At 39.2% G+C, this 14,337-nt stretch overlaps 1 protein-coding gene across 3 annotated transcripts in view; it reads left to right on the forward strand.

Moving 5' to 3' along the window:
* MAP2K5 (mitogen-activated protein kinase kinase 5) overlaps positions 1–14,337 on the forward strand; it is a 266,485-nt gene that overhangs the window by 12,671 nt on the left and 239,477 nt on the right. For all 3 annotated transcript variants that reach the window (XM_059372347.1, XM_059372348.1, XM_059372346.1), the window contains exon 3: positions 8,942–9,009. In XM_059372347.1, the coding sequence (XP_059228330.1) occupies positions 8,942–9,009 (68 nt within the window). The remainder of the gene's footprint in view (positions 1–8,941; positions 9,010–14,337) is intronic.

Raw genomic sequence — 14,337 nt, forward strand, 5'->3', positions numbered from 1 at the left:
ATTTCCACAGTTTCATTAACAGATTAATGAGTGCACCAACACACGAGGCGATACAAATCAGCTGTGCCCACTAATGAGTTTCCTGGATGTGTTACATGGGCTCCTCTCCTTGGATTATCTCATAGGTGACTGCAGCAAAGTGACTCTTGGGCTGGTGGCACTGGGTGGTAAATTCTTACTGGTGACTTGAAAGATGCATTGTGAGTCTGTGTAGACAAGTGCTGATTTACCTCTATAAATACCATGTGGCCCCACTTTCCCATGGTACTCCAACTTCACGTGTTTTGGTCTATAGCTTTCATAAGTATCTTTACACTTGTCAAGCTGTGCCTCTGAGTTTTGGTTCGTAAGATATGGTTGTAGGATAAATCTTTATTTTATCTTTATCTTTCTTCAATCATGATCATTTTACACTTCTCATTTTAGTTCTTTTATGAATTTCTGGAAGATTATTTTGGGAGGAAATTTTAAAACCAGCTCATCATTTTTTTTTAAATTTTATTTTTAAGTACTCTTTACACCCAACCTGGGGCTTGAACTCATAACCCCAAGATCAAGAGTTGCACAATCCACCAACTGAGCCAGATAGGTGCCCCCAGTTCATCATTTTAAATTTGGCATAATATGACCATTTAAAGCAAAATTGCAAATTATTTAAGTCATCAATTCTTTTTTTTTTTTTTTTTTAGATTTTATTTATTTATTTGACGGAGAGAGCATAAGCAGGGGGAACGGCAGGCAGAGGGAGAGGGAGAAGCAGGTTCCCTGCTGAGCAGGGAGCGAGATGTGGGGCTCCATCCCAGGACCCTGAGATCATGACCTGAGTTGAAGGCAGATGCTTAACTGATTGAGCCACCCAGGCGCCCATAAATTTTAAATTCTTACAGCATAGAAAATCACTATAGCTGATTACTGGAGAAATACCTGTAGGATATGCCCTTCATGTCCAAACAGCAAGGGTAGTGTCATTAAGAATAGTTGGGTGAGAACCCCTTTTTGCTTTGGAGAAAAGCCTTAATTATAAAATATTTGGAAATCAAATTATTTGGAAAAAATGAAATTTCATTTTCTTAAACTGTAGTGTGTAAAAGATAAGTGGTTGCTTATAAGTAAAACTAAGTAGTTTAATAAAAAATTGTAACTCACAGGGCGCCTGGGTGGCTCAGGTGGTTAAAGCCTCTGCCTTCAGCTCAGGTCATGATCCCAGGGTCCTCGGAACGAGCCCCGCATCGGGCTCTGCTCAGCAGGGAGCCTGCTTTGTCCTCTCTCTCTGCCTGCCTCTCTGCCTACTTGTGATCTGTCTCTGTGTGTCAAATAAATAAATAAAATCTTAAAAAAAATTGTAACTCACAATAGTACACAGTCTAAAAATTATTTAACAGGTTAAGAGTTAATTATGCTGATACTGAGACTATTTGAAGAGAGTTTTAATTTATTCAAATTTTGGTTTGCAGTATCATCCATGTACAAAGTCCAAATCCCTTTTAGTCTTAGGAGAATAGTAGCTTTATTAGTAGTCTTGTTATTTTGCATGCAAATTAAGAAGTTCAATCCTCATTCAAGTACCAGGCTAGTTGCTCCTTGAAGACGCTAGACAATACTGCCATTGTTGAGTCTCTAGAAACCCTATCATAGTACCTGGCATATAGTAGGCACTCAGTATGTTTCTGGAGTGCAGTGGATGGATAGTTGAAGGAATGAAGGACAAGCCTTCAAACCCTATATCTCATCCATCAGAAAATCCCATTAGCTCTGGCTTTAAAATATATCCCGCAAATGATGACTGCTCAGTATGTCAGCTTTGTTTAGGCCACCATCATCTCTCACCTGGCCTAGGGCAGTGGTTTCTCCTAACTGGTCTCCCTGTTTCTGCTTTTGCCTCCAAACAGCCTGTTCTGCACGTAGCAGCCAGTGATCCTTTGTAAGTGAGATCACAACACTCAGCACCCTCCAGTTTCCATCTTACTCAGGAGTAAAAGCCAAGTCCTTAAAATGCCCTCCGAGGTCTTGCCTTTTCTCATCTGCCCCCAATTCTGTCACAGCGCTGCTTCTCTGAACTCCTCTCTTTCTCTCCCAGCTCTCATGCTGTGCTAGCTACTCTGCCTTTCTCTCAATCTCTTGAACATACCAAGTATTCTACTCCAAAGCCTTTGCATTAGCTCTTCCTTCTGCCTGGAACACCTTTCCCCAGATACCTGTGCTGCTTACCTCCTCATCCCCTTCAGTCTGTCTCAGCTGGAGTGTAAGCTTCAGGAGGGCAAGGCTGCTATAGTGGCCATTGACATATTTGTTGGAGAGAAGAAGGGAGCAAAGAAGTGAAGAAGGAAACAGGAGGCAGGGACACGGAGCAAAATTAAAATTCATGGCCGAGAAGATTTGGCCATAGAAACCGAGACTTCTGGTCCTGTCCACATCTTAGATGTCATACCTGAGAAAGGCTCTATAAACTTGACAACCTTTCTGATAATTTCTTGTTGAATGTCTTTTCTAACCTCCACAGTTGTGTTTGCATTTCTTTCCTCTTGTCTTGGGAAAATGCCTTTGCTGTAGTTCTAATTGACTCGCCTAGCACTGAAGGAGTGTGACAAATGACATATAATATATTGCCTTAACTTTCTGTTGCTCTTTGCAGAAGCTGGGTTGTTTCTCCTCAAAGCCCATTTGAGCCCTGTCACTGCAGTGGGTGCTCTGTGGCTGAGAGCTCCGTGGCGTCTGCCAGGTTGCCTGCTGTTTACCTTGATAGGCTCTGTGCTTGCCATTCTGACCGCCCCTTACCTGAGGCTGCCTCTCCTCTATTGGGCCTTTATGTTCCTCCTCTTGGTTTCTCTTCTGGATTGCATGTTGCTTCAAATAAAATTGCTAACAACATATGGCCTGTTATGATTCTCTTTTCCCAAACTCTGCCATTTTGTATATTTGTGACACACTGCAGATTTTGTGAAGATTGCTTCATAATATTTGTTTACCATCTGCTGCACTCTATTTGGTATCTTGCTAGGATTTTTTCCTCCATTTTAAGTGACATTAACAAAATCCAGCCAGTACATAGACTTTCTGGTTCTACTTTTGCTTCCCTAATGTGCTGGAAAATCATATTACTGTGCTCCAGGCAACTAGAGAAGTCTGGAATTCTCATTGTGAACCAGTGTATCAGATCTATTGCATATACCCCCCCCCCCCCCCCCCGCCTTGGTCATATCTAGTAATGCTTTTTTGGTCAGATGGTAAAGAACCTCTATGTATAAGACAAAAAGTTCAAATTATTTTCTCTACTTCTCTTTACTTAGTACCACTACTTTCTAGTGTTCTTCAACAACATATTTATAACCTTGTAATTCTTTGTGCCACTTTAGTAAGTTTTTATGATCTGCAGTTCCATTTAGTGTTCATATTATAGCTAAGAGTTTGATAGGCAAATAACCAGAGTCAGCTGGAAGGGCTGTGTGTGTCCAGCTTTCAACAGAGAACTATTTTAAATTACTGTTACACCAAATTGCTTGGTATGTCTTCCTACTTTATCCTTCAATACTTCTAATACCTGTCAATTTGTTGTCTTTATTTTAAAGATTATTTATGTATTTGAGAGAGAGGAAGGGAGAGCACCAGTGAATCAAGGGAGAGGGAGAGAATCTTAGCCAGACTTCCCACTGAGTATGGATCCTGACTTGGGGCTCGATCCCACGACCCTGGGATCATGACCCAAGCTGAAACCGAGCTTTGGATGCTCAACCAACTGAGCCACCCAGGTTCCCCCCTTTGTTTTTATGTTAAAATATTTTTTTACAGCTTTATTGATATATAATTGACATATAACATTGTGTAAATTTGAGGTATACAACCTGCTGATTTGATACACTTATATATTCCAAACTGATTTCTACCATAGCATTAGCTAACATCTCTATCCTGTTATAGAATTGCCATTTCTTTTTTGTGGTCAGAATATTTAAGATTTACTTTCAGCAGCATTCAGATATATGTCATAGTGTTGGGTGCCTGGGTAGTACAGGCCTTTAAGTGTTCAGTCTTGGTTTCAGCTCAGATCGTATCTTGGGGTCATGGGATTGAGCCCCCTCAAAGGGCTCCATGCTCAGCACAGAGTCTGCTTAAGACTCTCTGCCCTCAAATGCAAGCTCTCTCTCTCTCTCTCAGACAGATAAATAAATCTTTTAGAAAGTATGTTACAGTGTTATTAGTTATAATCACCATGCTCTACATTAGATCTCCAGACCTTGTTATAACTAGAAATTCATACCCTTTGGCAAAAGTTCCCCATTTGCCCCTGCCCCAGCCCCTGATAATTACACTCTGTTTTTCTAAGTTTAGCTTAAAAAAAAAAAAAAAAAAAGATTGATTGATTTATTTTAGAGGGGGAAGAGGCAGATGGAGAGAGAGAGAGTCCTGAGCAGATTCTGCGCACTGAGTACAGAGCCTGATGCAGGGCTTGATCTCATGACCCTGAGATCACAACTTTAGCCAAAACCAAGAGTCAGACACTTAGCCATCTGCACCACCCAGGTGCCCTTAATTTGGCTTTTTAAAATTTCACATATAAGCAGTATCATACAGTATTTGTCTTTTTCTAACTTAACTTTACTTAGCATAATGCCCTTCACAGGGTTCATCTAAATTGTTGCAAATGGCATGTGTCTTTCTTTTTCATGGCCAAGTAATATTCCATTGTATATGTATACCACATCTTTAGTCATTCATCTGTTGGTAGACACCTAAGTAGTTTCCATATCTTGACTATTTTGCATAATGAGCACAGAGGTTCATGTATCTCTTTAAGAGAGTGATTTTGTTTCCTTTGGATAGATGCCCAGAAATAGAATTGCTAGGTCACACGATAGTTCTATTTTAATTTTTTTGAAGAACCTCTGTACTGTTTTCCACAGTAGCTGCACCAGTTTACATTCCCACCAGTGGTGCACAAGGGCTCCGTTTTCTCCTCCTTCTTCCCAACAGTTGGTGTCTCTTGTCTTTTTGGTGATAGCCATTCTAACAGGTGTGAGGAGATAACACATCGTGGTTTTGATTTGCATTTCCCTGATGGTGAGTGATAGTGGGCATTTTTCATGCGTCTCTTGGCCATCTGGATGTCTTTGGAATTTATTGTCTTTACAGACAAGTGTATTCTTACTTAAGTGTCAAGGCAAGTAAATGGTTTGACTGCCATCACAGGGATAGATAGCTTGGGTTTTGTGTTTTGGCCAGAATCATCAATCTTATAAGTGGGATTACTTTTCCAACTCAGTTTCCTCTTTGACAAGAACAGGAGTCTTCATTAAAACTACTGATCACAGGGGCGCCTGGGTGGCTCAGTGGGTTAAGCCACTGCCTTCGGCTCAGGTCATGATCTCAGAGTCCTGGGATTGAGTCCCGCATCGGGCTCTCTGCTCAGCGGAGAGCCTGCTTACCTCTCTCTCTCTCTCTGCCTGCCTCTCCATCTACTTGTGATTTCTCTCTGTCAAATAAATAAATTAAATCTTTAAAAACAAACAAACAAACAAACAAAAAAAAACTACTGATCACAAATACCGAAGAGTCTCTCAGTCACCCAAAGAGCAATTTGCACAGAAAACCAATACCTATATAAAATGGAGTCCCTTAATAATCCATAAGAACCATTAATCACTATGTCATGTAAGTCTGATTTTATCCCCAGGCTTTATTAGAATGCCTCCTTCAAGTTAACTGAAATCTTTCTTTTGGAGTCAGAAGCCTTATGGAACAGCACCAACACTTTATCCCTAGGTTGGGTATTTGGGCCTTTTGGCCTTGGTTTTCTGTCCACTTAGAGCCAAGTGTCCTTATAGTGTTTCATAACTCCTCTTCATGAAATTGCTAGGCAAGAAATTCTGGTAGCTGACTTCCCTCACAGGTTTTTTGTTTTGTTTTATTTATTTATTTATTTATTTTCCTGAACTAATCACTCAGCGATTTCATGGAATTCCAGAATCTTCTGTTTTAAGAAACCATAAAGGTTCAAGCTCTGGCTTTGAGAGCTTAGAGAACTCTTGTTGTGTTATTCCTGATTGAGAGAGACTGTGAATTAAATGATTTTTCTGGAATCTGTGCCCTCTCTTCACAAATTCTTTTTTTTTTAAGATTTTATTTATTTATTTGACAGACAGAGATCACAAGTAGGCAGAGAGGCAGCAGAGAGAAAGGAGGAAGCAGGCTCCCTGATGAGCAGAGAGCCCGATGTGGGACTAGATCCCAGGACCCTGGGATCATGACCCAAGCTGAAGGCAGAGGCTTTAACCCACTGAGCCACCCAGACGCTCCTCTTCACAAATTCTAAAAAGAGTTTTCACCTGTTTTATTATACTCCAAACACTTCTTCATCCCTTGTGAATGGTACCTTTTTGAGGTCTTGTATATATTGAAATTTGAATATAAACAATTCCTTTAGCCACCGTCTCTGTAACTAGTTCTGATGTAGAAATGAGAGTTACAAAAAGCTGCTTTATTCAGGCTGGAAATTTTACCAAGTTCAGGACTTCATCAAGAACAAATCCTGTAGCCCACATCTAAATGGAGAATTTGACTTGCTTTTAAAACAAAAATGTGTAGTGTTTTCATGTGTGGCAATATGTAACATTACATCTCTTTATACTATATCAGCTTTTTCTTTGTTTCCTGTATTCCTAAGAAAACATTTTTGACTTAGCCTTGAAAATACTGGTTTCTAGAACTTATGTAGGAACTCCCCTTTGTTTCCAAACTAGAATGGTATTTCTTTTTCTTCTCCAATTTAGCTTTAATGGTGTCTGCACCTCAGAAAGAAAGAGCTAAATTCCTATATAGTTTCTTATATGTGTAATATTCATAGGCCTCTGCCTCTTAGGCAGAATGTTTTTATTATTATTATTTTTTAAATGTTTGTTACAGGAAATGACCACTATGTGCCTTTTATACTGAGAACAAGCAGCTCTTAGTAGAATAGTACAGTAGTGACACTGGACAGCTCTTTTTTTATGTAGCTATTTAAATGGTGTGACTTGATGATACTGATTTGCATTGAGTTCAGGAACTCTTTGGGAGTGAACCACGATCCAGGATCCAGGAACAAATGCTTTGGAGAGAAACCCCAATGAAAGCAGTTGGCTTGATCACTGAGCAGGGTTGGCTCAACTGCTAGTTTCTATCATGCTGTCAGATAGATTGCTATTGGCTGCTGGGAGGAAAAGGAAGTAGCATTTTGCTCTGCAATGGGCTAATTAGGAGAGAATACAAGCTCCCTCCTAGGGTTTCCATGGCCTGGCCACTGAGCAGGGGGATATCTTCAGAACCGCGGCTGGATGGGAGGGAGGACTGCTGGGATGTGGTGGGCAAAGATCCACGAGCTGGACTGAACTCCCCCTGTATTTTCAGTAAGAGTCCCTAGAGCATGTCATATAAGCTTGTTCTCTGCATGACTTGAGATTTGTCTGCTTCTCCAGGCCTGGGATCTGGTTCTCTGCATCTGACCAAATCAGCAATGAGATACTCAAGAGTGACCAAAACCAAATAAATAAATAAATAAATAAAATAACAGCACTGGCTGTTTAACAAGTACATCAGAGCTGCACCAGCTGAGAGCAAGCCTGCCCCTTCCAAGTTGCCCCCGGGAACATTGTTGGTGCATTCTTCCAACAATGCTACAAAATGCTCAAAATGTTTTTGGTATTTTTCTTTCAGCCATATATTTAGAACCTATCATATAGGCTGTTTTGTTGACAGATCTTTATTTTTAGAGGTGTAAAAGAGCTAACTAAATATTTAGAAATAAAAGTCATTCCAAGTCATACCTGGCAGATAGCACAGGTGAGCGACCGGGCAAGCAGTTCCGTTTGGGTTAAAAATGAGATCTGATAGGGTCATTACCTGGCTGGCTCAGTTGGTAGAACATGTGACTCTTGATCTCTGCATTGTTGGTTCGAGCCCCACTTTGGGTATAACGTTTACTTCCAAAAAAAATTTTTTTTTTTTTTTTTCTAAAAAGGATAAAAAGATCTCATATTTTCACGTGGTCTCTCTTTGGGTTCTTAAAGCAGTTTTCAAAGAGGTATTTCAAAACTATTTTGAACAGGAGAAGCATTATAGAAATAAGTTTCTGGATGTGGGCTGCTTGGGATGATGCAGTTATTCAAATGTACATATTCTCCTTGTGTATTTTGTAAAGTCTAATTATCCTCCAATTTTGGGACTATCAGATTTTTTCAAAATCACATGAATAGCCATTTGAAGGCTGTTATAGTCAGAGTACCCCACAGAAATGAAACTGTTTGGAAAGAGCAAGTGACCTAGCAGATAGAATGGGTTATGGGGTTAACTGTGTTAAGAGTTGCTTGGCAAGTTAACCTTCTAGAAGCTCCCTATTCTTCTATAGGAAGGGGATGGTAGTAATCCAGTCACACTGTCCACATCATAGGATCCTTGTGCAATTTTTAAGGAGACGTGGTGTCTGAAGCACAAATCATGGTGCTTTTTGTGTAGTCTGTGTTCAATATTATCACGCTACTGTCACATGAGAGCTTGCCGGGGAGAAAGGAAGACCGGACAGAAAAGGGACAGGGTGCTGTGTGAGAAAGAAGGAAGCACTCAGGGTAGAACAAGACTGGCCTCCTTCAGTGTGCAACATTCTTCACACCAAACCTTTTTATTCACACTCCGGTGACACGTTAACCTAGATACAAGTCAAGCTTGATGTAAGCAGCATTTTAATTCTTAGCTGTCCCGGAAATTTCTGGCTCTTTACTGAGACTGCTTATATTCTGAACAACAAAAAACCCCAGCAAAACAAACCGATAACCTCAATATCTTCAAAAACATGGTTTTGAAGATTTGGCTCTCACATTGTGAAAAGCAGTTGTGTTACATTCCCAGCTGACGTGGTTTTGTGCATTTAAACACTGCAAATCTCACCACTCACACTTTGTTGCCTTTGAAACAGATGAAGATGAAGATGGTGACCGAATTACAGTGAGGAGCGATGAAGAAATGAAGGCCATGCTGTCCTATGTAAGTCGTCATAAAATTGTCACATTACAAGATGAGAACGTAAATGTCATATTATAATGTGTTGATGTAATCGTGGGCGCTTTTTCTCGCACAGTGAAGATGTAAAAGTAAATCACAGCTACCATAACATTCTTCTGTAGGATGCATAAGGGTTTTAAGGATTTCCTTACACGTTAAAGTTAAGGGCGTTCTTTTAAAAAGACACTTACTGATCATATCATGAACATTAAGAATAATGCATCTTAATGACTTTTGCATTAGGTATGGTGCAGACTAAATGGACTATCAATTTCCTGTATTTTTTATGCAGTACTTAAAGTAACGGCTCATTAAAAATGAACCCCTGGGCTCTAAAAAATTTTTCAAAATCTACTTTCAACTGGAGATCTCTTTCACCCTTCCAAACAGACTGTAGTTAAATGTAGCTGCAGGCTCAGTATGGATACACGATTTTAAAGTGTTATTTTATGCACTAACCACCTCTCTTTTTCTCCACCCTGAAATGAACTACAGGGTTACTTACTGAATCAGAGGGATTTGAATATATCCTGAAGTGACTTTTCTTTTGTGTTGCAAATTTCAGTGGAAATTTGCCTTAGCGTTTGTCTGGGACGGAAGTAGATAAAAGACAAAAGTAGAGAAGACAAAAGGGTACACTCCTAAAACTTTAATACTAAGCCTGACAAGTCCAGCTGTGATGAGGAGGTACAGCTTCCCTGAGCCCTGATTTGTGCTGGCCTCTTACTGTGTTATTTCCTCTTACACATTTTATTTTCTTTCATCCGAGTTTGTAATCTGTTTACAAAACCTTTTCTAGTGGTCGGGTAGAGAGAGCACCAGAGCACTGGACTTAGATCGGACCACGGCTCTCTGGCTTGCCGGCCTTAGGCAGAGCACTTAACCTTTCTAGCTACCGCTGCCACATCTGTCACTTATGGGTAATAATACTCGTCCTTTCTACTGCACAGGTTCATTGTATGATCAAATGGGATAATAGATGTGAGAGACCTTTGCAAAGTGAAAAGTTCTAGACAAAGGCAAAGTGGTATAAAGGTGGAAATGATGGTATCAGGGCCCTTGCTTGTCCAGGAGACTCCATTCCTAGCCAACAGTGAGGTTGTAGATTTTTGATGGACCTCAACTTCTACCAGAATACTGTTTCATTGTAATGAAGACTGTAAAATATCTGTAAGGTTTTCCGCCAATAGTTTTAATTTAGGGTAGGAGGAAAGAGAACAAGAAGGATGGCATGATTAACAGAGCGTTGCATTCAGACCAGCACAGAGTAGGAAAAGTCAATTTCCCATTGACTTCCCATTAACTTATTTGAGAGTCTTTGTGCACTGAGAATTTAGAGCAGGGCTCATCAGTACCTTGAAAGGCAAAGGAGAATTGTCTGCTGAAAGGTCTAGCACTAGTATTGATAGATTAGCTAACTCTCCTGAGAATGAGACATGCTTATTTTTAGAAGATACACATACACACACAGATGGGTTCTGGTTTTTCAGCACACATCTGCTGTGGAAAGTATGTTACTGACGTTCTGGTACTTTTATCATGTCTCTGACATAGCCAAACACAAAGGTGTGCTTTCAAACATGTGCTTTTGGGACGTTCTGACAAATTGTCCTTTTTGAGAAATGTTATGCATACATCAGAGTTTAATAATCATTTCCAAGTGCCATATATATATATATATATATATTAGATACAAAAGGTATTTGATTTTTATTTGGTTTTAATAATCACTTGGTGAGGTAGATACTATCATCCCCATGTTTTAGATGAGGAAGCAGTGGCTAGGAGATATGCCAAGGACTTAGGGCTAGTGTGAGTGTGAGCGTGGAGTTGAAGTGCAGCCTCTCCAGATGTGAAAGCTGGGGCTATAAAGGGTGTTTTATGCTCTTTCCCATCTACCTCCTTGCACGTTAGTGGGGAACTGTCTGTGTGTCACCATTATTATATTCTGGATGATTTGTGTGTGTGTAGTACCTTAGTTGAGATATCTGTAGTATATATTCCTTATGATTGATGCTTATTTTCTCAAATGTATTGTTTATTTTTGTGTTGTAGGAAAGAAAACACATTAAGAGTTACGTAATTGTCTTTAAACTTACAAGTTTCTGAGATTTCGATAGGGCCACTTTTTAGTCTCAAAAGAAATCATCTAGCTCATTGATCCCCAAATCTGTGTATTTCACGAATTAATCAATTTTCACTTTTAGATTGGAGGACATAGGCATTGTAACATTTTATTTTTGCCAAATACATACGTTAATAAAATAAATAAATAATAAAAATTCGTTATTGTTAACCATTATTTTACTAACAAAGAAAAACAGTGAGAGTCATTTAAAGATTAAAAATGATGGGCAGTACATAATCTCAAACGTAAAGGTGACCATTAGAGTGAGTAGATTTAGGAGTACCTGGCTGGCTCAGTCAGTGGAGTGTGCAACATTTGATCTTGGGATTGTGGGTTCAAGCCCCAGGTTGGGTGTGAAAACTACTTAAAAATTAAAAAAAAAAAAAAAAGTGAGTAAATTTAGTTTTATGTAAAACTCACTACATTCTTTTTTCCCCCTTATTTTATTTTTTTTTTTTTTTTTTTAAGATTTTATTTATTTATTTGACAGAGATAGATCACAAGTAGGCAGAGAGGCAGGCAGAGAGAGAGAGGGGAGGAAGCAGCCTCCCTGCTGAGCAGAGAGCCCAATGCGGGACTCGATCCCAGGACCCTGAGATCATGACCTGAGCTGAAAGCAGCGGCTTAACCCACTGAGCCACCCAGGCGCCCCTTCCCCCTTATTTTTAAGTACAACTGACATATAATGTTATATTAGTTTCACACTATGTGTACCACATAGTGAATTGGTATTCTTTACTTTTATCAATTTGCAATGGATGGTGAAGCCTTTACTATGAATTGGCAGTGGTCCATGCATTGTGTGGTCTGGCTGATCAGGTCCAGGCTTTCTCATTAATTCACTTAAATATTTATAGATGGGAACCTGAAGTCCTCAAAGAATTTTAACTGATTGCAATCACTCTGATTCTGAATGTTTGAGCAAATCTTTTTAAGTGAAAATATCCCTAAGAGAGATAACAAGCTTTAAGTCATTTAGAGCCTAAGTGGATTTATTTTTCCTCTTTTATCTCTTGAGATGGTCCTACTGTCATATACCCTTTGTTTAGAGTCAGGCTCTGAAAAAAACACTAAAACATAAAGAGTAGGGGAAACTCTCGAAAACTACACATAAAATTGGTTGGATGTCATTGTGATCTGTCTTGGTTCTTTTTTTAAAATTTTCATTTTATTTTATTTATTTGAGAGAGAGAGAGCATGAGTTCGGGATGGGGGGAGGGGCAGAGGGAGAGGAAGAAGCAGGCTCCCTGCTGAGCAAGGAGGGGCACCCCACTAAGCAGGGCTGTATCCCAGGACCTTGGGATCATGACCTGAGCCAAAGGTAGATGCCTATCTGACTGAGCCACCTAGGCACCCCTGATCTGTCTTGATTCTTATGATTAAAATTCCACTGGGTTCCAGTTTTGCCATAAGGGGAACCATTTGGACTTAGTCTCACAGTAGATTTTGATCGATAGCCTTCAGTTGCTGATCTGTTACGAAAAACCTGCATGGTCTTTAATTTTTAGGTCATTTTCACTGAAAACTTTTTGAATCCAGGATCTGGGTGGTGGGTGGGAAAGATGAGACACTGATAACAGGTTAACCCTGTATTACTGTAAAAAGCAGCTGAGTTTCTCATTAGTTTCTGCAAATTTAGTAAATTTACAGTCCCCTTATTACTTCTTTAAAATCCATATAGGGAAAGCAAAACTAGAGACACTTTTACTGGAAATCCCGTAATCATTCTTTTCCATTGATTACAAAGGTTAAATGAATAAACAGCCTGGTCTCTGCATAAAATTGGGTAGAAAATTTGCAATGTTTGAGTTGGAACTTGCAGAATTACTTTTTTCCCCCTTGAATGCCAGCATTTTCTGGCTTTGGGCCAACAGAAGCATAAGTTTTTATCAGTAATTTAAATAGATTCTTGTATTAGACCTGAAAATGTTGCCTTTTTAATTGAAAACTTATCAATTATTTAAACTGCTAGCAGCCTTAGGCTGTTAATTTTATGTGTGCCATAACAAGGGCATACAGTGGTTTTTGATACATGTGACACGTGGAGTATCGCATTGTAGGAAGGATTTGTCATGACAAGAAGTTGTCCTGTGCTGTTAAATAATAACCAACATATTAAACCAAAGTCTGTTGTCACACATTAGTACCGTTTTATGTAAGTTATTTAGAAGTTGTATTCCTTTCTTCATTAGATATATTTTTAAGAGATAATGAGAAGAAAACAAAGCTATAATAAATTGTCTTTTAAGAAAATGTAAAATAATTTGGTCTCCAAGGAGATATCTAATGTATTGAGAGAATCCAGCAGCCAAGTGTTATTACAGCACCATTGTGATCGCTCTCTGCGTTTTGTTATGAGTTTGTGTTAATCAACAATCTGTTTTTATAGCGTAGTTTCTTGTAAGTTATGTTGTTAGAATATTCCACTTCTGGGATCATGGCTTTTCCTCTGACACTATTGTATCTTTTTAATTCCTTCATAAAGTATTTTTTTAATTAGAATCTGAAATGCTTTATTAGGAAAGAAAAAGTACATCCAACCTACATATTCTGAAAACTAAATACCTGATCATTGCTAATTATTTACAGGACCCTGTTAAATATTCCCTTAATATAGTTTACATTTCTGTTGATGTTCTTGTTTCCCCCTCTCATTTTCTGGGAAAATTAAAGATGGTGTGTCATTTTTCTCCTTCTGTCTCTTTGTGTTCGTTGTCTGGCAGTGCTGGCTTCATTTCCTTTCAGCACCAAACAGCAGTGCTGGGCCGTGGTTATTGATTCACCAGAAGCTTTATCTATCACTGAGACCCAGTTATAGGAGGGGTTATTTTAATGCTAACCTCGGCTTTTGGGTGACCTTTCATTAAGAAACTCAGCAGTACATCTTGTTTTTGTAAATGGATTCATAATTTTTTCTGCTAAATCCCATGTCTAGTACAGGATTTATTACACCTGGTTCTCTTGATACTGAGAGGCCTATGTGAGTGGAGCACAGTATTAACAAGAATAATTTTCTTCATTTTGCCCATTCTCTGCCTTTATACCATTTTTGCACATTGCCAGAAGAGTATGGGATGAATTTAACCGTAATGCCTCCCATTATTGTGGAGACCTTGTGTTTTAGTGGAGTGTAAGTATTCCCTTTGGTATACTTGACCATTGTGTACCTTTTTACATGTTGG

Source organism: Mustela nigripes, chromosome 13 (assembly GCF_022355385.1).
Source record: "Mustela nigripes isolate SB6536 chromosome 13, MUSNIG.SB6536, whole genome shotgun sequence".
In the NCBI taxonomy this organism is placed as follows: domain Eukaryota; kingdom Metazoa; phylum Chordata; class Mammalia; order Carnivora; family Mustelidae; genus Mustela; species Mustela nigripes.